This window comes from Lepidochelys kempii, chromosome 7 (genome assembly GCF_965140285.1).
Source record: "Lepidochelys kempii isolate rLepKem1 chromosome 7, rLepKem1.hap1, whole genome shotgun sequence".
In the NCBI taxonomy this organism is placed as follows: domain Eukaryota; kingdom Metazoa; phylum Chordata; order Testudines; family Cheloniidae; genus Lepidochelys; species Lepidochelys kempii.
Genome location: NC_136386.1, coordinates 45,772,011 through 45,797,367, shown reverse-complemented (window position 1 = coordinate 45,797,367; position 25,357 = coordinate 45,772,011). Strand labels below are relative to the sequence as shown.

General features: G+C 42.1%; 1 protein-coding gene across 12 annotated transcripts in view; it reads right to left on the bottom strand.

The window, feature by feature from the left end:
* Nucleotides 1-25,357, bottom strand: part of DOCK3 (dedicator of cytokinesis 3) — a 585,647-nt gene that overhangs the window by 152,598 nt on the left and 407,692 nt on the right. For 11 of the 12 annotated variants that reach the window (XM_073352483.2, XM_073352491.2, XM_073352484.2 and 8 more), the window contains exons 13-14: nt 5,017-5,105; nt 1,115-1,240 (exon numbers count right to left, since the gene is read on the bottom strand). In XM_073352483.2, the coding sequence (XP_073208584.1) occupies nt 1,115-1,240; nt 5,017-5,105 (215 nt within the window). Of the gene's footprint in view, nt 1-1,114; nt 1,241-5,016; nt 5,106-16,716; nt 16,917-25,357 lie in introns of those variants that run through there. The other variant, XM_073352495.2, reaches the window with a different exon arrangement.

Sequence of the window (25,357 nt, the reverse complement as noted above, 5' to 3'; positions counted from 1 at the left end):
CAGGCTTTTTATTATAGGAAAGAAAGGGTATGATAACTCTCTCTGGTTCTGAAACAGACGGCCCTATACTTATTTCTAATAAAAAAAAAGAGCAAAACAGTCTGTTGAATATATGTTACATATGTCAATTTAATGAATTCTAGTACGGCTCTGTACTGCTTCAATGAAAAATACTTCAAATTGGCAATAGGTATTGTGACAGGGTCAGGCCAGATGGCTACAAGAGAGTGGTCGAAGGTAGATACATTAGTTCCAGGTTAAGCAGGTCCCTTTTCTCCGGGTAAGATAACAGGGACTATTCCAGAAACTCAGGAACTTTCTAGAACTAATTAAGGCAGGGAGGCCAATTAGGACACCTGTAGCCAAATGGGAAGCTGCTAGAATTAAGGCTAATCAGGATACCTGGTTTAAAAAGGCTGTCACTCCAGTTAGTGAGGTGTGCACGTAAGGAGTTGGGAGTGAGAGGACCTGCTGCTGGAGGACTGAGGAGTACAAGCATTAAAAGACATCAGGAGGAAGGTCCTGTGGTGAGGACAAAGAAGGTGTTGGGAGAAGGCCAAGGGGAAGTAGCCCAGGGAATTGTGGTTGTCGTGCAGCTGTTTCAGAAGGCACTCTAGACAGCTGTAGTCCACAGGGCCCTAGGCTGGAACCCGGGGTAGAGGGTGGGCCCGGGTTCCCCCCAAACCTCCCAACTCCTGACCCAACACAGGAGTTTCCACCAGAGGTGAAGGTCTCTGAGCTGGTCCCCGACCCACATGGTGGATCAGCAGAAACTGCGGGGATTGTTCTTACTCTTTTTTCCCCATGCTGGCCAGTGATGAGGTTATCTGAGAGAACGGCAGATTCGAGCCATGAAAGTGGCCAAACGGAGAGCTACCGTGAATCTCTGAACGGAGCAAAATCCACCAATAAGCGCAGGACCCAACACGGTAGAGGAGCAACTTTGTCACAGTATGCTTTACTGCAATCAGGAATTTGTAATCTAGAACGTTTGTAATCTGGGAATGTCTTACATTATTGTCCATCCTTGAGTGAAAAACCATCCCATTTATCAATGCTTAAGAAAGACTGAACAATAGCATCTGTGTTTTATAGTTAGAGGAGATCTACCTACCTGGCATTATGACATCGGGGAAACCGAGTTTTCTGGTAATAGACACCCCCCTGTTAAAGATCATTGGGTTCTCCCTTCGAATCTGCTCCATGTCCCCACGAAGAAGCTGTAGAGAAATTATAAGTCCTGCAAGAAACAAAGTTGTTTATTTTTCCAGATCTGAGAGTTATAACTCAGTCCACATCAAACATATGTGGGAAATAATGGCTTGTATTACAGTATGTACAACACAATAATACACACAGCATTTTTTATTTGAATAATATTATGTATCTAAATCTGAAGTAATGCTGGAGAAACCAAACTGTTCTACAGAACCAGCTAGGAGCGTAATGTAATGTTATACAGGACTGTGGATTTGAAGTAAAAAATTAAACATTGCAGGTTGACTGTAAAACACTTATGAGGCACTATGTTTTTTCCTGGTACACACTAGGCTAGAACCACTTGGGAATAATAATGTAAACCTTTATCTTAATTGCCACATCAGTACAATGCTATAGGGTTTCCTTGAACTGTTTTCACTCTAACCTAACACCATACAACAATCTTGGAGCTCACTTTCACACTTTTGTTTCTTTAACCAACTGATGTGAGAATGTTTGTCTCTAATGGAATTCCCTCCAATACTTAGGACTGTCCCAGCAAAAGCAATGGTCAATTTGAATGCAAGCTCAGGACATAGAAAAGTACAAGCGACTTGGTAACTTCCTGCCCTGTTATGTGGCCCTTTCTATTCTCCATCAACTGAACAGTTGAAGAGGGATCAATTACATAAATTAATCTCAGCACAAGTGTTTGCATAGATCTTTCTCTAATTGCTTTTTATTTATATTATATTTCATCGTAAAAATTACATTAAAATAACGTTAACATTGCAAAGCCAAGCACTCTCAAGTTAGTAAGTGCCAGAATATAGGTTGCCTGTGCAACCTTAATTCAGCCTCCCTGTGAGTATGCATTATTAATTGCATGATCATGTGCTATTTTTTTGCCCCACGATCCCTGCCTCATTCAGTTAAGGGTAGTTACTCAATTTTTTTTATCCTCCATATTCAATTCCAGGCCTTATTTAACACACACTATCCAAACACTGCATGGAATACAAATTCCTGCATAGGCAACCTTAATTCTGGCATTTCCTAACTTTGGAATGCTTGACTTTGCAATCTTAACACTTTTTTAAATTGAGGGATTTTTATGTAATTTACCAATTAAAAAAAAAAACACCAGAAAAAGCAAAAAATCCATCACATGGAACCATACTGATTTCCAACATGGATGATAAGCAGGGTACAGACCTTTAGATTCACAGCACAGATCACCTGGGGTAATGGAGTAAAAGGCAGCAGCAGAAGGCTGTTATCCATGGTGGACCAATCACAAGAGGGGAATGAGACACACACTTCGCAAGTGGGATTCATAGCTATTTGCTGACAGCAGAGGAATAATAGAATCATAGAAGATTAGGGTTGGAAGAGCTCTCAGGAGGTCATCTAGTCCAACCCCCTGCTCAAAGCAGGACCAGAATATAGTAACTCAGGACTGTCTTCAATTTCAGGTTCTGTAGGGGAGTGTTCTCTAGTAGTTATAGACCCTTCTGCTTCAGTGGCCCCTAAGACTGTCTACTCATCCTTGACTTCTGCCCCCAATTCCTACACTGATCTTATCCACAACTCTAACACCGTGGCTCCTCCCACTGGTTTCTGTCCCCTCTATGCCACTCCCAGCTCCTTTTCCTCACAATCTCTGTTCCTATTTAGCCTACAACCAACCACCTCTTCTCTGCACTTCTGTCAACTTACCACACCTCTGCTCCCTGTTGCTATCCAGCCTACTCATGGGTCCTCCCTCTGCTCCTGGAGCAGTCATGATTGGCTGCTCTTTCCCTGTAAATAGGGAAGTGGGGAAGGCAGCCAATCAGAGGAGGCTTTCCCTCAGGTAGGCCTGAAATTTGCATGAGGGCAGGAGAGTCTCTCATTGCCAGACTGGCTCCAGCAGGGGCAAACTTGTGCTATTCGCAATAAAATCATAAGAGGTGGCAGCTCTGCATTCCTAACACCAGGACAACACTGCTGTCAAATTTAAGTGCCTGTTGCAAAGCATGGAGGCGCTACAGCTTCTCAACAAGCTGGTTAGAAATATTCTTTTAACATGGGCGAACAATATATTTTCCCCTATGCTTGTTCTCAAAAAATTTGGAGCTGCTTTTGCTGAAACTTTCAAATAAATAAATAAGCAATCATGCCAGAGGCAGGCACCTGTTATTGAAAATTTCAGCCCAAGTGGTTAAAGTTTAGCAAAGTTATGAGCAACTGTAAACAGAGTCTTATAACAAGAAGTGATGGGCAACCTTACCTATAGATGGCATTACAAACTCTACCTATAACATAACCCTGCTTGCTAGCTGCTTCATTTGCCTTCAGTTGTACCTAGTGCCCTTTATGCTAATGGGAATTATTGCAAATTCAGTGACATCATATTTGATATGTAAACAACTGAAATCCAGAAGAGATTAGGAATTAAACCTCAGTGGGGTCCTGCTGAATTCTAAATTTATTTTCCAACAAAAGCAAAACTGCCTGTACCTTTAAATGACTGTACATTAAGGTTTCAGAGTAGCAGCCGTGTTAGTCTGTATTCGCATAAAGAAAAGGAGTACTTGTGGCACTTTAGAGACTAACAAATTTATTTGAGCATAAGCTTTCGTGAGCTACAGTTCACTTCATCGGATGCACATGTACATTAAGAGTAACACACAGTAGCATTTGGAATGGAATAGCAATTGCATTTCCAAATTAGCTATCTATGTCACTTATAAACTGAGGTGGCTGACAGGATAAGGAGAAAGATTAATTTACTCAACAAATTACAAATTTATCTTTAATTGATTTATTTAATTTAGTAAATCTGGACTCAGAATACGGTAAGAACTCTGCCAAGACAATAACTGCCCATGGCTATTTATGAAGCACTCTGCACTGCAACTATCAGAGCTAGTGTTCATGATAATTAATCTTCAGATATAAATGCACTGGTCTCTCTCTGGAAAAATCAGATAAGTATCTTAAAGAAATGCAATATTTATCCCTTCACAAATAGATTCATGGTGTCCTAAGATGAGCATGTCTCAGGTATGTGTCACTGCGGGAATCTTCATGGGAATACTTAGGTGGTATGATCCAGAATAATCAAGAGAGAGTCTAATTACATTTTTGACTCCTGTGCAAATCCTTCAGCTCCTGTAGAACTTCCCTCAATTTCTATCTAGGAACACTGAACAAGAAACACTGCTCCAAATGGATATATAAAATATTTTCGCCAGTACAGTTAGCTGATGATATTGTACACTTCCCTTGGCTACCGGTTTTCATAAGCAAGGGTAAAATGCCCAACAAAATTAAGAGTAGCCACAAATGAAAACTCAGAGATAGCCACTAGTTGTCTCCACTTTGATCTACAGACAATGGCATTGTACAGATATAATAAAGGAGAGACTTTAACATGCAGAATCTTTAATATTGCCAACAGTGCATGGGCAGGACAGAATCCAGTTTGACTTTCTGTATCCATGGCAAATTTGTAGGAGTGGTCGTTAGAGATTTTTTTTAACCTGTAAACTGAATAAATTTTATATGGAAATTATTAAAAACACAAACATGGAACCCCAAAATGCCATTTTCAGAGAGTCATGTATCAGAGTTGTAATGCCCTATAAATCTTTACCTGACGAAATACTAACATCAGCACAAATAAACAAACAACTAGAAAGAATGTATGATGCCTGGCAATGGGCTAGGTGTGACAGCATATCTTGTGGAACTTCTCTGCCCACAAAGAATTCTCAGTTTTATCAAGGTACACTTTAAGGGTTCTCTAGCCAAAAAATAAAAAAAAATTACCATAGTTTGAGCTGGGTGCTGTGTACTTGGTACTGGACTTGCGGATAATGTTTTCATGGATCTGATACCATTCATTTTCATTGTTGCACCTAAAATAAAAGGGACACTAGTTAAAGTTACCTGCTCTTTTTTTATCCAAATGATAAAAAGAGAGAAAGGTTTACTGCATATATTGTATGATTCCGTTTTGTGGGAGAAATCCAACACAAGCCTCTTTTTAACAGACAACAATGCACGTGTAATTTAATGAGGTCCTGCAAATACTATTACAGTATTGTATTTATAAAGTCAATATAGCAATATATTTTCAAAAAGTTTCCAGGATAGCAATTACAATATGTTTACTCATCTATCACTAGTACATAAGTTAAGTCTATTTTTTTGATTGATAAAAAAGTCAACTATTGATGTCAGTCCAGATGATGCACTGGTAATTTGTTCTATGAATAAATGTTATTTAACAATATTTGTCTAAGATAGCCAGCTGGACTGATCTTTAATAGTACAAACCATCCAGATACATTTCTTAGCTTGTGTTAGCAGAAATAATGCCTATGAGCAGGGTACATTCTGAAATATTTTCTAACCAATATATCTTGGTCATGGTATTAGCTGCTTCAGATTTTATTGCAGAATGACTATATAATAATGCACACATCCACAGGATGCGTAAAAGATGATGTCTCCTGTTCTCATTTTTACAGATTGTTGATTTTCCACTTTTTACAGTTCGCTTTTCTAAGTCCCATCCACTTCTGACCTCTTCTTCAACTTTGTTCTCTCAAATATTAACTTAAAAATGAATGTTAATAATGAGCAATTAGAAAGGCAACTAAGAGACATATATAATAAAGAATGGGCTGGATTCTCCACTGTATTACTATATAGCTATGCTGAAGCCACTGGACTCATAGTGGCTTCAAACTGGTGTAATGCAGTGGAGAATCAGGCCCAATCTCTTCTCACTCTTCTGTCCCTCATCCTTTGTCCACAATTATCTGCTCTGCTATGTTACATCTAACACAGATTGTAAAACTCTTTAGGGGCAGAGATTTGTCTATTTAAAAACTGTAAAGCACTATGCCTACCTATGGGCTATATCAACAACCCAATGACTTATTTTTTTGACATAATAAAGTTCCCATGTATAGTAAACAGTTGGTTTTGAGTAACATAAAATAATAATGTATGTTCATTGGTATTTGAGACCTTTCTTCTTACTTCAAATTCTTTCGCAAATCTTCCCATGCAGGACAACCCACTATGGGTTTATGCTCTTTTAGTCTGACCCATTAAACTCAACTTTTCTCCAGTGGATGGATTCTTTCAGAGCATTACTTTGTATATGAGTGTTTATTTATATTGCTCAGCCCTTGATGATATTGTAGCCAGTATTTTTTTCTTAGATTCTTGTATATCAGGTGGGTAAATTTAATTATCTGAGATTACTGCAACTCTATTTTACTTACTCTATTTTACTTAGTCTTACAGTTGCTGAAGAACTGAGCAGTAAGTGACTACCCAAGGTCATTTAGTGAGTTTGTGACCCTCAGCCTTTGCTCTAACCATTGGAACACAATTAATGAGTAAGACAAGCAACCACAATAGCCAGCATAAAATATGCAATAGAAGACTGGGAAAGCAAGGAGATATACAGCTTAGAAAAAGCACATGGTCCCCTCTTTCCTCAGACTCTAGGGAGAACAGAACATTGTCTAAAAAGTGAATACCATCCATTTGCTGAAGTCCCATCAGTAACTGAGTAATGAGAGGCTCTGACAGATTTTATAGTCCCTTAAAGGCTTGACACTTGTAACTTCTTGACTTGCCCGATCAGTCAATACCTCGGAGTGTTACACAGGTGTAAAAATACTAATACCAGACTTGCTTCTTTGTCAGGCTTCCTTGTAGCTTTCTAGGTCTACAAGATTGCAAGAGCCACTTGCTATAAATGTAACATAGCCACAGGGCAGAAAGAACCCATAAGACCTCTGATCTCCACATTCATATAGCAGCTCTACAGCTTTAATGACCAATATGGGTCTCTTTTATAAAGACAATTTAGCAAAGCAGACAAATTTACACCTGGATGAAGAGCAGCTTATACGGGTTTAGTGATTTCAATGACCGCTGACATTAATCTTCATAAGAAGAGTAGATTTACCAGTTTTTCACAGATCTTACTAATAAGACACTTTATGATATCTTGGGAGCTTGCAGGGCAGGGGCTGCTGCAACCTTGTAAATTATGTGTTTCACTGTTCCTTCCACTTTCCTGCTGACCTCTTTATTTTCAGAAATTAAGTCACCTAGCATATGCTACATGAAAACAATCCAAAGGGACTAATGTGAAGCAGTCACACACAAAAATTAATTGTAAAATATCCAAGTGAAATGGAGACCATTAATAATGTGTTGAAAACATATATTTTTAATTTCTGATTCAAAATTTTGACTTCCAGCAGAAATTTAGTCCTGGAATTATGACAATCTACATTCATGGATAATTTTTTTAGTGCACAAAATTGTGGAATGAAATCTAATTTTGGAACTGACATGTGGGATGACATCTTTGGAAGTTGTATGAAAGCATGTCAAGGATGAGTTATGATATGCTGAGTGTCAGTACATCTTGTTTCATCCTCTAACCATTGGAAAGATGGTAATAGCTCGGAGTTATAGGGTGAATATGTGAGCTGTGCACAGTTCTTTCACTTATGAAAAAAGTCAATTTATTAAATATTACTAAGCAAATGTACCTATTTACTTTTTAAAGTGAAATAACTCCTTAATTATTTTTTAATAGAAACATTAGGGACTGATCAAACTTATCCTGTCAAGAACTTAAAATTGATACAAAGGAGAAATTAGTTACTGGATGAGAATTACAGTCTATATTGGGACATGTGGGGGAGAGGAACTGGCTTTCTGCCAATTTTCACTTCTTTGATATATATGATATATAAGGAAGGCTCGAAATGTTTTAATCAAACAAAACATCTCAAACAATAAACAACATGTTGTTGATATTGGAAACTCAAGTCTTGTGTGCCCCTGAACCATAGAAAAATAGAGCTGGAAGGGACCATAGAGAATAGTCTATGTTAACTGGAGAATTAGGCCTTAATATACACTAGAAAAAGTTTGCTGGCAAAATTGCTAGTGGAGATGCAGTTTATACCAGTACCCTGAACAGAAGCTATCCTGGCTATCATGGTTGCGGGGTGAGCCATACCTTCTATCCCTTTTTCTCCCTGAGGTGACAGGGCCAACATCCTTTACTTCTCTCAAGGATAGACCCATGCAGTTCAAACAACCTAGGACAGGATCTTTCGATGATAGCTTCTCTGTTTACCAACTGTGTTAACATGACAGGCCCAGCTGCGTTTGTCATCTGAAAGCCCTTTTCTTCCAGGAGTCTGTGACAGCAGCTGATTAAAGTGACTCAGAAACAGCTTCTTTAAAGCATTTATTCATTCACCCAAATAGATATAGCACACAGAGAAAAGGGTAAAAACAATAAAGGCTGATATACACATACGCTTCCCCTTACGTAAATCTTAATCTTTCCTTGAAATTTCTGGTAAGTTCCATTCAGCCCAGTTATCTCCAGCTCTCAGCTGGAAGAAGTAGGTTGTTCTGCTGTATCATGCTCTGTATGTGCCTCTAGGTACATATACACTGCATGCTTCTTTCAGCACTATGCGCAGTACATACATGTATAGTTCCCCTAGCATAAGTATAAATAGCAGCATAGATGGGAGGCACAACACAGGTAAGTAAAGACACGCCTGAAGAGTTATGCGAATACCATACATACTCTCTGCTTGCCCAAGTCATGTTCCCGTTTGTGCAGCTATTTTTAGCAGTGTAGTGTCCCACTGCCTCCCCACTGCTGGAGCCTTTACTGTCTGCAGGAAAAGACTCCCCCAGCCAGGAAAGGTTCTGGCATTGGGAGGCAGCAGGGAAAGCCTTGGGCAGCTCCCAGGCTTTCCCTGCCACAGGGCTCAGCCTTTCCCAGCTGCCTCAACCTCCCAGAGCCTTTCCTCACCACAGTGAAAGGCTCTGGCAGTGAGAAGCTGCTGAACCTTTTCCATGCTATCTCCCCACACCAGACCCTTTCACCGACCTGCTTTTCACTGTGGCACATAGCTATCACATACTATACATGCTGCCGCCAGTGGCGCGTTGTGTAGATGTAGGCTCATCTCTCCCTTTCTTTTTTCTAGGTCTGGGGTCCTTTAATGATTTAGTATCCCCTTTGATCCTAGGCTCAGGACTGGGAAGGATAAACCTTGCTAGCAGTGGCGTAGCAAGGCCCGAGAAGGCGCTGGTGCAAGAATAGACAGAGGTCTCCTTTCCGGTTCCAAAATCTAAAAATTTGCTTACCTTTATCATCTTGGAAAATCATAATTTATCTATCATATCCATAAACATGCAGCCTGTATATTGTGTCATCACAGATAAAGCATCCATATACAAAACCTAACCATAATTTTACTAGTAAATTTTATCTAATTGAAAATCTGCACAATAGCAATCATGAAGCTTCACACATTAGTAATAAACTCATTGTATCAACATAAAAATGTGTAACTCAGGTTTTGTGTGCCAAACTTTAAACTACGCATAAGGCATGTCCAAAGTATACACGTTGTTTGTCAAAAAGCACAAAGATGTGAGTTACTATTGTGTTACTCCTGTCTCAAGTTGGTGCAATTCTACTGGAACTGAGTGAATAGAGTTACAATGGGTGAGTAATACAATGGGAAATCAAGCCCCAAATCTTTATATATCTGAACGGACAATTTTGTCCATGGCAAAACTTGCAATTTGAGCACACACAGCATTTGCATTCACCAATCATGTGTGGCTAGGCACCAAATGAAAACAAGTATTGTCACAAACATATAGACCACTCTAAACCAAGCACAAAGATCCATACTGCCATGTCAATAAAAAACAAAACAAAACTAACTAGTAAAACAACTACATCTTCAGCACTTTTCAAAGATTGTGATACCTAGTCCATTTTACATTACTGACTAAGTCAGGCATTTATTACTCCTATGGGAATTGTGTGCCACTTCACATGTGCAGAATTCATGTCCAGCGCAGAATTTTTTCCCCAGGGTAGGAGAAGTGCTGCAATTCTGCCTTTCACCCACCAGAGGCCACTGTGGCACCAGAACAGTCAGCAGCCAGCTGTGTTCATCACAGCATCCTGCCCACAGAGCCAGGTTAGGAGAGAGAGAGTGGGGCACATAGGGGTGTTGGGGGGGGTCACAGACTGATTCAGAAGGGCTAGTGGGTGATACAGACTGGGGCACAGGCTCAGGAGCTAGTGGGGTGACAGTGTTGAGCCAGGGGCTGAATGGAAGGGGTGCTGTAGGGCTACATGGGGACAGAGAGTAGGGGACTGCAGGAATTCATGGGGAAGAAGGGCAGATGTGCCTGACTGAATGGGAGAGGCTTGGGGTCAGCCAGGGTCTGCATGCGTGAGACTCCTCAACTCCCTAACAATCCCTCCCCTCCCCCAAAAAACCCCTGTTCCATACTTCTCCCACTCACATCCAACAATCCTTCAGGTTCACTCCCGGGCTCCTTCCCCCTCCCTCTGTTACCCAGACTCCCCCAAGCCTTTGCACTGCTTCTGAGAGATGTGGGAAATACATTTCTGTGTTGTAGTTTAAATAAATTACTCAAAGTTCTGTATTAATATGCCTAATAAGGAATCTATTTGTCAAAAAAACATTTCCTGAATCTTTTTTTTTGTCTCTATTGTTACAGAAATACTTGCTGACAGGTATTTTGAAATAAATTACCAAAATAATTGAAATAATTGAAACTGGTATGACAAATTGAAACTGGCGTGACAAATAAAATATGCAGAATTTTACAATATTGTGTGCAGCATTTTTTATTTTTTTGGCGCAGAATTCTCCCAGGAGTAACTTATGGTATGTCTGTTTCCATATCATATCATTTGTCCAACACCCTGACAACCCTGAACTGCCCACTTCATTTTAAGTATTCCCCTACTGCATGTGTGAACTCCTTATGCTTAACAATCTATTCCAACTTGTATTTAGCTCAGACACTCTGTTTACCTTCTCCAGACCAGAAGAAGAGCTCTGTGATGCTGAAAAGCTTGTCCCTTTCAACAATAAAAAAAATACTACTTTCTCTTTCTCATATCCTGGGACCAACATGGCTACAACAACACTGCATATATCATAGAAATGTTACCCGACCTAGATAAAAAGCCAGCCCTCACCAACAACTGTAACATCTTCTAAGTACCTCTAAGATATAAACACTTTTTGGATACAGTATGATCCTACCTCATATGGTGCAAGATTCACTGGTATGGCTTCAGCTACTTTTGGGCCACTCCATAAACTCAATTTACCTGGCTGATCAGAGCAGGTTGCCAATAGTTTTCCATTGTCAAAATGTTGCATAGGAGCTAGAGTGAACCAGTGCATCTACCCCAGTTAGGAGAAACACATTCTAACATAGTAGAGAGATTAATTCCGATCAGGGGCTGATCCCCACCTGCCTTCTGCAATCTCCTCCTCCATCCCCTGGGGCCCCATCCCACACAACCCCTCCCCGGAGCCTCTCAGCTCAACCATAACAGGACTCAGCCCCCCTACCCCTCCACACTCTGTACCCCCAGCCTGCACTCCACATCCTCAGCCCACCCCAGCCATCACCCACTGCCTGGCCCCACACGCTGTACACCCCCAGTCCACCTCTTGCACCTTCCTGGATGAGCTCCTCACTGCTGAAGCAGTGGCACCATGCAAGTTCAGGTTGGTGGTGGTCAGGGACTGCCTGGGTGGCAGGGCCCATGGGGACCGGGCATAGAATAACAGGTGCAGGTTGGACACCAATTTGAAGTGCCAGCAACTCTGGTGGTATTGCCAGGAGCAGCCACAAGTTGCCCATTGCCTGAGTTGTGGCTAAAACTTTCTCATACTGGAGGCAGGGCAGTGGCACTTGCTGGACTGAGGCAGCCTGGCTGGGGGCCACTTCTTGCTACTTGGCACACAGGTTGCCTATTCTGCCTATAGGTTGACAGTGGCTTAATTACAGTGGTGCCTAGGATAGAGTGGTTTCTGCTGGTTGGCCCCCACAATCAAGTGGGCCCTACAACGACTGCACTGCTTGCACCACTGTAGCTATGACACTACTTGCTAGCCTGGACGGAGCTGGGCAGGAGCCTTTCCCCAGTTAACAGCTCCCCCTCCAGTGTTCCTTAAGGACCCTCATCTCTGCCACTGTTTCATTTAATCTAAACTAATTGCCTTCTATGATGAGATAACTGGTTCTGTGGATGAAGGGAAAGCAGTGGACGTGTTATTCCTTGACTTTAGCAAAGCTTTTGACACGGTCTCCCACAGTATTCTCATCAGCAAGTTAAAGAAGTATGGGCTGGATGGATGCACAACAAGATGGGTAGAAAGTTGGCTAGATTGTCGGTCTCAATGGGTAGTGATCAATGGCTCCATGACTAGTTGGCAGCCAGTATCTAGCGGAGTGCCCCAAGGGTCGGTCCTGGAGCCGGTTTTGTTCAATATCTTCATTAATGATCTGGAGGATGGTATGGATTGCACCCTCAGCAAGTTTGCGGATGACAGTAAACTGGGAGGAGTGGTAGATATGCTGGAGGGTAGGGATAGGATAGAGAGGGACCTAGACAAATTGGAGGATTGGGCCAAAAGAAATCTGATGAGGTTCAACAAGGACAAGTGCAGAGTCCTGCACTTAGGATGGAAGAATCCAATGCACTGCTACAGACTAGGGACCAAATGGCTAGGCAGCAGTTCTGCAGAGAAGGACCTAGGGGTGACAGTGGATGAGAAGCTGGATATGAGTCAACAGTGTGCCCTTGTTGCCAAGAAGGCCAATGGCATTTTGGGATGTATAAGTAGGGGCATTGCCAGCAGATTGAGGGATGTGATCATTCCCCTCTATTCGACATTGGTGAGGCCTCATCTGGAGTACTGTGTCCACTTTTGGGCCCCACACTATAAGAAGGATGTGGAAAAACTGGAGAGAGTCCAGCGAAGGGCAACAAAAATGATTACGGGTCTGGAACACATGACTTATGAGGAGAGGCTGAGGGAACTGGGATTGTTTAGTCTACAGAAGAGAAGAATGAGGGGGGATTTGATAGCTGCTTTTAACTACCTGAAAGGTGGATTCAAAGAGGACGGATCTAGACTATTCTCAGTGATAGCAGATGACAGAACGAGGAGTAATGGTCTCAAGTTGCAGTGGGGGAGATTTAGGTTGGATATTAGGAAAAACCTTTTCACTAGGAGAGTGGTGAAACACTGGAATGCGTTACCTAGGGAGGTGGTAGAATCCCCTTCCTTAGAAGTTTTTAAGGTCAGGCTTGACAAACCCCTGGCTGGGATGAATTAGTTGGGGATTGGTCCTGCTCTGGGCAGGGGGTTGGACTAGATGTCCTCCAGAGGTCCCTTCCAACTCTGATATTCTATGATTCTATGATTTCCAGTTAGTTTCCTCCTTAGAGCTTCCTTTGATTTAACTCAATGCAGGTAGGTAGGGTAATACCAAAAAGCTAAAATAAGATACACTTATTCATAAAAAAAACCCCAAGATATCTTCCTCATTCTCCACACCAACAAAATACTTTTTTGCCACTAGAACTGCATCTACACTAGAGCTTTCGCCAGCATAGCTATGTTGGTTAGGGGTGTCATTTTTCACACTTCTAACTGACATATCTATGCCAATAAAACTTTTAAGTGTAGACCAGGCCCTTGTGTCAAGAGGCTGAAAGGTGAGCAACTGAGAGAGGAGAGGAGTTTTAGTCAGACTGTTTAAGACTATTTGTGTTAACACCTGTTTTATGGCAGACTAATTAACATTTTAGAGAAAATAGAGCTTCGTTAAAGATTTCCCTCCCTTTCCCCCGACCCATTCACTTGAACAATGACAGTAGGGAACACACGTTCTCTGAGACATCTGTGCAGTCCTCCAGCAAAACCAAAGATGATCACAATTGATATGTGACATTTCTAACGTTAAAAACAAGTAGAACACCTCCCCAGGTCAAAACAGAATTCCTTTTTAAGCCAGCCCTATACAGCAACCCAATGGCTGTCCTGACCCTGTACTCTCCCTTTGCTTCTGCCCCCTTCCCCTCCAACCCAGTATCCACATCCATCCACACTCACTCAGCCTGGGACTCACATATAATTGAGAGAGAGATTGTATTTCCAGTCTTTCAGTCCTCAATAAAAATGCACACATTTTCAATAAATTATTACATTAACTAAGTATGTAAAAGTAGCATCTAATTAGGAGCTCCAGTTCTCATTTCAGAGAAATTTCTCATTTCTCATTAGTACTCTCCTCTTGATGTAAAGCAGTGTTTCTCAAACTTATTTGATCAGGCCCCCCTTCTTTGTGTCTGTAGTCGTTTATGCCCTCCGCTCCCACAAGTACATATACTGCCACTCAGCTCTGAAGACATAGAGGAGAGCAGCAGCTGCTGGCCGGGCGCCCAGCTCTGAAGGCAGTGCCACACCAGCAGCAGCACAGAAGTAAGGGAGGCAATGTGAACAGTGGGATTTGTAACAACTTTTCACAGAAGACTAAGTGCCCATTGCCACCCTTACTTCTGCACTGCTGCTGCCACCCTGGGGCTGACAGTTAAAGCCTGGCTGCCTGTAGGTGCGTGATTGGGGGATGGAAGAGAGCCTGAGCCTGGGCTGCCTCCTGGTGAGGGACGGGGAATAGGGGGAAGGAGAGTGCAAGCCTCGGTCGTCGGGCTCTGGCTGTCAGCCCTGAGTGGCAGAGCTCTGCCTGTTCCCTTTATCCTTGGCTCCCAGGTGCGCATGGTCCTTCTGCACAAGCCCGAGCCACCTGGGGCTGACAGCCATAGTTCTTAACACCTTGCGCCTTCCTTGACACATTCCCTTACCTCCCTTTGGAGACCCGCCCCAGAGTTTGAGAATTAAATGTAAAGTAACAGCTATGTAAAGTAACAGCTATGGTTGAACTCCATTTCTACACTTGGCTAAATTATTTATAATTGCAAGTAAAGATAATTCAAAGTATCTTTTCTCTGTAAATACTGATCATGAAACAGACCCAAGAGGTCTCTTTGGGTATGTCTACACTGCAATTAAAAACCTACAGCTGGTCTATGCCAGATGACTTGGGACAATGGGCGGTTTAACCTCACCAGGGCATGTATGGGGCAAATCCAGCCCAGCCTCACAGGAACAAAGGACACTGGCCTAGGCAGCAACAAAGGATCTGTTGGACTCTCAAGTGAGTCACCCCTCTTCCCTTGGTCAATTTGGGACTGCAATGCTCACCTGACTCGGGGTGGGGCAAAGCCAAGAGGGAAGAAAGAATATGATAAAAGGGAGAGACGTTTGCTATGCTCTCTCTCTTTCACCCCCATCTACAGACATCTCCACCAAGTGACTGAAGCACTGATCGAAAGGGAGAGCCTGGCTGAAGAGCAACCAGCCAGCCTGTGGTGAGAAGCATCTACATTTGTAAGGGCACTGAAAGTGTTAAGATCAGCTTAGAATGCATTTTGCTTTTATTTCATTTGACCAAATCTGACTTGTTGTGCTTTGACTTATAATCACTTAAAATCTATCTTTTGTAGTTAATAAATTTGTTTGTTTATTCTACCAGAAGCAGTGTGTTTGGTCTGAAGCGTGTCAGAGACTCCCCTTGGGATAACAAGCCTGGTACATATCAATTTCTTTGTTAAATTGATGAACTCATACAAGCTTGCAGCATCCAGTCGGCATAACTGGACACTGCAAGACAGAGGTTCCTAGGGTTGGGTCTGGGACCAGAGATATTGGCTAGTGTCATTCGGTTGCACAATCTAAGCAGCGGCTGGCCAAAAGTGCTCACGCATGTAGCTGGGAGCAGCTTGCATGATAGAGGCTGTGCGTGAACAGCCTGGGAGTGGGGGTTCTCACAGCAGAGCAAGGTAAGGCTGGATCCCAGAGTCGAGGTTTGGCGTGACCTAGCAGATCACTGGTCCAGATAACACCAGGGGAACTTTTCACTTTGGTAAATTCTTCCAATGGTTAATTACCCTCATTGTTAAAAAAATACGCCTTGTTTCCAGTCTGAATTCATCTAACTTCAACTTCGAGCCATTGGATCTTGTTAGACCTTGTTAGACTGAAGTCCATTATCAAACATTTGCTCCTCATATAGGTGTTAGTAAACTAATCAAGTCACCCCTTAACCTTCTCTTTATTAGTCTGAGCTCCTTGAGTCCATCATTATAAGGCAAGTTTCCTAATCCTTTAAGAAGCCCTGTGGCTCTTCCCTAAACCCTCTCCAAGTTATCAACATCATTCTTGAACTGTGGACATCAGAAATGGATACAGTATTACAGCAGTGGTCACAGCAGCGCCAAACACAGAGGTAAAATAACGTCTCTACTCTACTCTACTCGAGATTCCCCTTTTTATGGATCACAATAGTCCTTTTGGCCACTGAGAGCTCATGTTCAGCTGATTAGCCATCACGATTTTTCAGAATCACTGCTTCCCAGGATAGAGTCCCCCATCCTGTTCCCCCATCCTGTATATATGGCCTACAATCTTCGTTTCTAGATGTATATATTTACATTTAGTCATATTTAAAACACACATTGTTTGCTTGCACCCAGCTTACCATGTAATCAGATCTTGCCTGATCTATTAACTAAGCAGGAACTGGACTTGAGCAGGACCTGGATGGAAGAGTCGCAAAGAAAGGCCAAGGACATGCAGAAATTGACTGTCTGATTCTCTTTCCTCTGAGTCAAAATGAAACCAAAGTACAGTGTTAGGAGATACACTGCTGTGCATGCCTCCACCTTACACAGGCAGAATGACTCTGAACACTTCTTATCAGTAACCACAGCTCCATCCCATCCCATATACGGCTGCAGATCTGAGCAAGGGTACAATATGGAACCACACCAAATATATAGGGACAGATTTTCTGATTGGTTAGGGCTGCTTTAAACTGGTTTTCCAGTGCAAAGGTATTCTAAACCCAGAAGATCTGGCCTATGGAGGATTTGTCCTATATAGGGGAAACTTCCAGTGTTACAGAGCCACTTTAATGCCTTGTATATCACCTCCACTTCTAGTCTGTAATGGGAGAAGGGGGCTGGGCTAGGGCATCCCTATGTGCGATCCCCAACTCCCAGTACAGGCCCTTGGAATTACTAGCAAATTATACAGTTTAAAGCTGTACTAACCTATACTGGAAAACTAGCTCAATGCTGAGTCAGCCAAGGATCAGGGACTGCAAAGGTGGCCTAAAGCATTTGTAAAATACCCTGGGGTCCTGCTCTTTAGGATAAAATTCAGTATAGAAATATAAAAACATGAAATCCTTCAGCCAAGGTTTAAAGTAAAATGGGATTGTGTGGGGGATGGGAAGATGCATAACACAACTCTCCCTCTTCTCCTCTGAGTAAACAGCACTCCCCCAGAGCTCCCACTCTTTCTTAAGTAATGAAGTGTGTCATGACCAGGTCGTGGGCAGCCAGACCTAGTGGTCAGAGTGAGAGTTGGGACTCAAGCCGAGTTGGGTACCAGAGGGTCAGAGTCTGAGATAGACCAGAGGGCAAACCAGGAATCCGGCATCAGTAGGCAGGCAGGGTCCAGTTACTGGGAGGTCAGAGACCAAGATAGGCTGGAGGGTAAATTAAGAGTCAGGCATCAGGAAGCAGGCAGAATCAGAAGCTAGAGTCTGGGATCTCTCACACACAGAATGTGAAGCAAGATAGGCAGTATGTACTGTTGCTCAGACAACTCCCTGTCATGGCTTCCTGTCTTACATACTGGCAGCCAGTCAGCCAGCCAGCCAATCAGTCAGTGGGCTGCCACTCAGGTCCTGTGGGTTGGTACTTCCTTCTGGGCCCAGCCTCATGGGGTCCTCCTGCAGGAGCTTCCTGTGATAGAGCCCTGCAAATCTGCAGATATCTGCTTTATATTTGTGGACATGTTTGAGGATCATGGATTGGATGTGATACACATTTTGTATCCACGCAGGGATCTACCTGTGGTGATTAGGGTTGCCAATTTTGGTTGGACGGATTCCTGGGGGTTTCATCACATAACATAATCTTTCATTAAAGATTAATCTTTAATTCCTGGAGACTCCAAGACAATGCTGGAGGGTTGGCAACCCTGGAGATGACAGCAGCCCAGCATCACCATGGTCTCAGGTTCCAGCCCTGCAGGATCAAGCTCCCTCTCCTGTTTCAATCTACATTTAACTACTGCCTTCAAAAGCAGCAAGTTGAATTGAAAAACCTAACAGAGCTTTAACTACAGCATCAATACTGTGATGCTACACAGCTAATTGAGTTCTTTAAGCTCTCTTTTTTTATAGGTTTTCTTTACATTTTGATACTCACACTTTATAAAACATTTAGAAATGGAACCTTAATATAAAGGGTTAATAATTGCTTAACAGACATTAAAGCATGTCAAAGATTGTTATAAGCACATCATAGAATGTGTTATAGATCAGAGGGTCTCAAACTGTGGTCCGCAGACCACCAGTGGTCCGTGAGCTCCATTCAGGTGGTCTGCAGATAGTTTCCTCTAAGGTGCGCACCTGGGTGGCCGCACATGAGAGAATGAAGGGCCACCCACCTAATTAGTGGAGCTGCACAGGCACGGCTCTACTAATTAGGTGCCTGGACGCTGGAGCAGATGCACATGTAAGGTGAGGTGGTAGCCTTGGGGGGAATAGAGGGTAGATGGGAGGGGGCAATAGGGTGAGAAGATGGGGTGGGGGGTATTTGGGACATGCAGGGCTGCAGCGGTCAGAAAAAGAGGTGACTTTCCCCAGCTCCAGGGCAGCTGCTGCCGGGGAGAGACGGCCCTCCTTCCCAGCCTCTGCTCTGTGGCTGTTGTGGTTGGAGAGAGACTGCTCCCTCCTTCCCAGCCCAGTTCAGGGGCTGCTGCGGTGGGGGAGACCTTCTCCTTCCCAGCCCCAGCTCGAGAGCTGCCATGGCGGAGGACAGAGGGAAAGACCCCCTTCCTTCCCAGCCCCAGCTTGGGGGCTGCCATGGCGTGGGAGAGAGGGCACATCCATTGCATTAGAAAGGTAAGACTATTGATATTAAAATATGAGTTGTGTGCTTTTATTTGTAGAACAAAAAATGTTAATTATCATTAAGTTTTTTTATATAGCGCTTTTATCCAAAGCGCTTTACAATAGCTAATGGTACAAACAACACTTGGAAAGATCATTAAGTGGTCCGCCAAGACCCTCAGCAATTTTCAAGTGGTCCGCAAAAAAAAAAAATTTGAGATGGTTATAAGTATAAGCCATAGTTATAAGCAACCCTTTGACCTCTTGGACTCTATGGACTTGCTTAATCATTTACTAACCCTTTTAAAGCTTCTTTTAAATGGAACCTTAACATAAAGTGTCATTGTTCTGATGATACAGATAAATGATCTGGTCTTGTTCCTTTTCTTGTCTAATTTATATCGCTAAGAACTTGTCTTTATATCACTAAAGTTGTCTTACTTTATCTATACTGATATAGTTAAAGCAGTATGACCTTCCCTAGTGTGGATGAAGTTATACTAGTATAAAAATCCTTATAGTGGTATAGCTTATTCCCATATTGGAAAGGGAATAAGCTATACTGGTATAAGGCACCATTGCACTGATATAACAGCATTCAAACTAGAGGTTGTACAGGTATACACAGTAGAATCTCAGAGTTACAAACACCTCAGGAATGGAGATTGTTTGTAACTCTGAAATGTTCATAACTCTAAGCAAAACGATATAGTGGTTCTTTCAAAAGTTTACAACTGAACATTGATTTAATATAGCTTTGAAACTTTACTATGCAGAAGAAAAATGCTGCTTCTAACCATCCTAATTTAAATGAAACAAGCACAAAAATAGTTTCCTTACCTTGTCAAATCTTTTTTTTTAAACTTTCCCTTTATTTTGTTTAGTAGTTTATGTTAACACAGCACTGTACTGTATTTGCTTTTTTTGATCTCTGCTGGTGCCTGATTGCATACTTCTGGTTCCAAATGAGGTGTGCGGTTGACCGGTCAGTTCGTAACTCTGAGGTTCTACTGTAGCTACATCAGTAAAAAACCAAAACCACCCCCCTACCCCGATCTTTCCTAACTGATATAGTTCTTCTGGTACAAAAACTTAGACCAGGACTAACATCTTCTCAATTCTGACTACTGGCCAGGTTATTTTGAATATAATACAGCTGCAAGACTTCTTAAGATGCCTTTGAAGTCATGATATTTTTTTCCTCAACAGCAAAGAGTGAGTCCTAGTTATTCTGTAGTAATGTTGGCTTGTTATTAAATTAAACCTCTGCCCTACTGATTTTCCTCATTTGTTCATCTTTACAGACCATAGCTTTCAAATGCTGGAAAGACGCAAAACTTCAGGAAGATAAAAGCAGTTTACCCTGAGGCTTTCCTTGTAGGGTCTATTTTTTTGTATCAAGCATGTTAATTCCTCTTTTTTAAAAAGGCACATAATGTTGGCAAAATTAGACAGGAGAAAAACCAGCTGCTGTCAAGACAGACAAAAACATCAGCAATTTTTCAGCATTTATGTTTGTGGAACTTGAGCACTCAATGGCATAAGGAGTAACAGGCTAACTGTAAAGAAGTAACTGGTCATTTTCTACAGCTTTCACATTACAAACCCATGTTCTGTCAGGTAAAATGAGTTACCAGAAGCTCTACTGTAGCCTGACAGCCCTTAAGAAAATGGTGAATATTATAACTGCAAAAAGTTGTGTGGACAACAGGGAATAGGATGCTATATATCAAGCATACCATCTGAGTGTGCAAAAAAGAATTAAAAAGTAAAACTAAATTTTCCCAGAATATGTTCAAAAGGGAATTAAATAACTGAAAAGTTTGGTAGTGTAGTATGTATAGACCCCTTTCACTTGTAGACCACTGGTTTCAACCAGATTTGTAAGGTCTCAATCTAAATCTTAGTTGTACAGGTGTCAATATGCCTCTCCCAAGTCACATCTGGCATATCTGTTGGCTGTCGCAGAATGATAGGTATAGAGAATGAACTACCCTCTCACTCTTAAAGAGGATCTCTGCAAAAAAAAAAAAGAAGGTGAGGTACATAAGGGGAGCAGTGTAGGGAAGCTTGAACTGATGTTATCCATGTTGTTCTGAGGGTACAGGACTTTAGTTTACAGAGATGAACTGTTCCTTTCTCCAGCCTTAAATTTACTTTTGAGGAAAAGAGTGGTTTTTTTGTACTTTTTATCTTAAGATACTGCAGATTTGCATCTCTGCCTCATGTCAGTGTTGACATCTACTGTCTAAATAAATGCTTCTCTTTGTATTGTGTGACACTGTACTGTACTGGTAAATTCAATAATTCAGCAGATTTCATAAGGCCTACACAGTACATTTAGAATTGTTTAATTTAGATACAATTTAAAAGCTTTCCCACCCACTGCATGATGAACAAGAAATCCCTTTGCCATTTCTATGTCCCCAAGCTGTCCAGCAATAGCATAAGGAGACAAAGTACTTTCTTGGAGAACACTCCTGGCCATTTCTTTTCTTTTTTATTGAATGAAAATAGCTGTCTGTCCTGATAAAGCTAGGAACTTCAAATCAACTTTATATTCTCTCATCCTTTAACCTGATAAATTGGATAGTGCTACAATCCTGGGTAACACTGGCTTCCATAAATGGGTCCAACTCCCTCTTCAATTGATTTTTTGGTTTAAATCTATTGCTGATTCTGGCAGCTTGTTCCATATGCCAGCCATCATTTGTGTTAAGAAACCTGGCCCAAACTGCTTATACTATAATCCCTCATTAATTTCATTCACTGACCTCTTGTTTTTGAAACAATATTTCTCTCAGTTAACTGGCATTAATCCATTCCTCTCCTTTCAAGAACCTGGAATCCTGTCACAGGTCCCTTTCTTCCTAAACTACTAAAGCCAAGTATAGCTGGTCTTTCTTACATCAGAATATCTAATAAATTTGATCTTTAATATACCTTTCTATTCTAAGAAAGATCATCCCTATGATATATGAACAGAATACCAGACAATATTTGCAACATGATACCATTTATATAACACAAGAATACGACCAATTTATGCTCCTCTATCTACATCGCAAGATTTTGTTTGCTTTCTCTGAAACAAGCAAACATTGAGCAGATGGTTTTAACACACTACCCACAAGCAGCCCCATGTCACTTGCCTACCCTGCATTCTGTATTGTGGCTCGTTTTAGGAGAGCACATCCAAGTTAGAGCAGTCCTTAGCCTATTCTACCTTATGCCAGAGGACCTGTCTGAGACAAAACTGGCCCAAAACCTAGGTATCACAAATACCTAAAGCCTAAAGCCATTTTTGCACCAACCACCCTTTTAAGTTGCACTGTATACTTTTTGGCCAAAGCCAAGGATCTAGTTCTAGCTGCTTAATATTAGGCATCCAAGTTTGAAAATTTAGACCTAAATACATTCATCATTAATAAACTTTTCATAGTTTTCTTTGGGCATTTTACTAGTGATCAAATATATTTCTATTTAAATAAAAAATTCCTCCTTTGCCGTCCAAATTTCCTTTTTCGCTGGTTGCTTCCATAGTAAATTCACAATGGTGAATGTTTTACACACAACATTAGGCTATAATGTCAAACACTGTGGGGGAAAAACTAAAATGAAGGCTCTACCCAGCTGGGCAAATAGCAATGAAGGAGTGTTGCAAAAGGAAAAGCATTTAGGCAATATACTTGCAATGAGAGAAAGGAATTTTAAAGCCAAAAGGTTCGGTGTCAGATGAGGAAAAAGGAGAAGAGAGTAATAGGACTGTGGAAGAGAAGACAAAAAGGAAAACTGAAAGCAGGAATAAGAAAAAAAGTGAGATCATTTTGTAAGCAGAGTCAGGATAAGCTCCACCCTGACATCTGGTGGTGAGGTGTGGCAAGTTGTGGAAAAGAACTTCAGGGGTGATCTCATTTGCATAGGCACACCCACCCTGCCTAGAATGAGGCCATAGCTGCCCATATGGTCACTTTGGCTGCTGTGGGATCCCCAGTGTGTCTGTTATTGGGGCAGGAAGAATAAATTGTTATTACCCTGATTATGGGAATCAAGGACAGTGGAACTGTACTTGGCCTTTTGTTATGATGGAGGGACTCGCCATCAACTAAGTAGCACTCGCTAGGCAAGGGACATGGGTTCCAAAACTCTGTGAATTGAGAGAGGCTGGGGACAGGTATTAATACTTGGTGGTATGGGTCCTCCTGGTAAGGGCCTTGCATGCTAATTGCACTTCCTCCTCTCTCCGCTGTGGAATATCAGAGCTAATTTTGATTCCATTAAGGAGTCTAATTACAGGCTGCTGAGCTGAATTCACTTTGGGCTAATGGTACACCAGCACTGAGGCTCCCCTGCTACAAGCTGAAATCACAAAAGAGCTAAACATACTAAGAGCTGAAATCACTGAGTGTTAAGTAGTGGGGGAGCCTGAAGATATATGGTGAAGCAGGACGGTGAGCAGAGCAGCTGGTGGAGCGGAGCAGTTTGCGGGATGGCGAGCGGAGCAGAGCAGCTGGTGGAGCGGAGCAGTTTGTGGGATGGCGAGCGGAGCAGCTGGTGGAGCAGAGCAGTTTGCGGGACGGCGAGCGGAGCAGAGTGGAGTGGCTGCTGGAGCGGAGCAGTTTGTTGGACGCCTAGAGCAGCTCATGGGGCGGCTGGCAGAGCAGAGCCCCATGGAGAGGTGGAGCCATCAGCTTTGGACCACGTAAGGTGCCCCTTAACCCCCCCCACCCCAATCTCCACCCAGATTGGGAGGTAAGACTCTGCAGATAAACTTTTGAACTCTGGGGCTGCCCTGACCAGGGACAGAGACTTTTGGGTCGTTGGACTTTTGGGACTTTGGGTGATTTTGGGTTGCAGGACTCAAGAACCAAAGGGAAAGGACATGCCCCAATTTGCTTGGGGTGGGGTGTTTTTGGCTCATGGGCTGTGTTAGGAATCCTGTTGGTGGTGTTTCCCCAACATAATGCCACATTGTTTCTCTCTGTTATTAAAAGGCTTTTGCTACACTCAGACTATGTGCTTGCGAGAGGGGAAGTATTGCCTCTTGGAGGCGCCCAGCGGGGGTGGTATATATTTGTCCCAGGTCACTGGGTGTGGGCTTGAGCCTGTTTTGTATTGTGTTATTGGAATGGAACCCCTAGATACTGAACCCAGCCCTTGTTGCTGCCAACTCTGACAGGCAGAAGGGTTACAATGTTAAGGGAAGAGGGAAAAGAAAACCAGTGGAGATAAGGTAAAAGGAGAAAAGAATTAAAGACAAAAAGGCCATACAGAAATATAAAAATACAGGCGACCAGGAAAAATGAAATAAGAAATGATGTATACATTTAGATTTATTAGTTTTTACTTCATTTTAAAAATAGTTTTATAGGTATATAATTAAAATGTATTATTAATAAAGTAAATCTTTTCATGGTTTATGTAATGAGCTTATAGCTGTGGCATTATATCGTCTTTGCAAGGTTATAACATGACTGCAGGATTAAGAGCAGGAAAAACTGGATTGTGAGAGGAACTATCTTATTCAGACATAAATCTGTAACAACAAGAAGGCAGGCTCTAAAAGAACAGTAACATAAACTGAATTTTTGTACAATCATTCTGATTTGCACACCTGTAAAATCTCTGTTTAAATGTTATATACCTTTCAGTCTCATTTGAATTTCCTATATTCTTCATCTGAAAAAGCTTATCTGGCCCTATGCTGAGTAGCTCAGTTATGGCAATTGTACACTGTGAGGGTATGTCTACAGCAGACTTGGGCTTGCGGAGCTCAGGCTAAGGGACTGTTTAATTGCAGTGTAGGCGTTCGGGCTTGGACTGGAGCCTGAGCTCTGGGATACTTCCTCCTTGCAGGGTCCTTGTCATAAATATAAAGGGAAGGGTAAATCCCTTTAAAATCCCTCCTGGTCAGAGGAAAAATCCTCTCACCTGTAAAGGGTTAAGAAGATAAAGGTAACCTCGCTGGCACCTGACCAAAATGACCAAAGAGGAGACAAGATACTTTCAAAAGCTGGGAGGAGGGAGAAAAAACAAAGGGTCTGTGTCTGTCTGTATGCTGCTTTTGCCAGGGATGGACCAGGAATGGAGTCTTAGAACTTTTAGTAAGTAATCTAGCTGGTATGTGTTAGATTATGATTTCTTTAAATGGCTGAGAAAAGAATTGTGCTGAATAGAACGACTATTCCTGTCTGTGTGTCTTTTTTGTAACTTA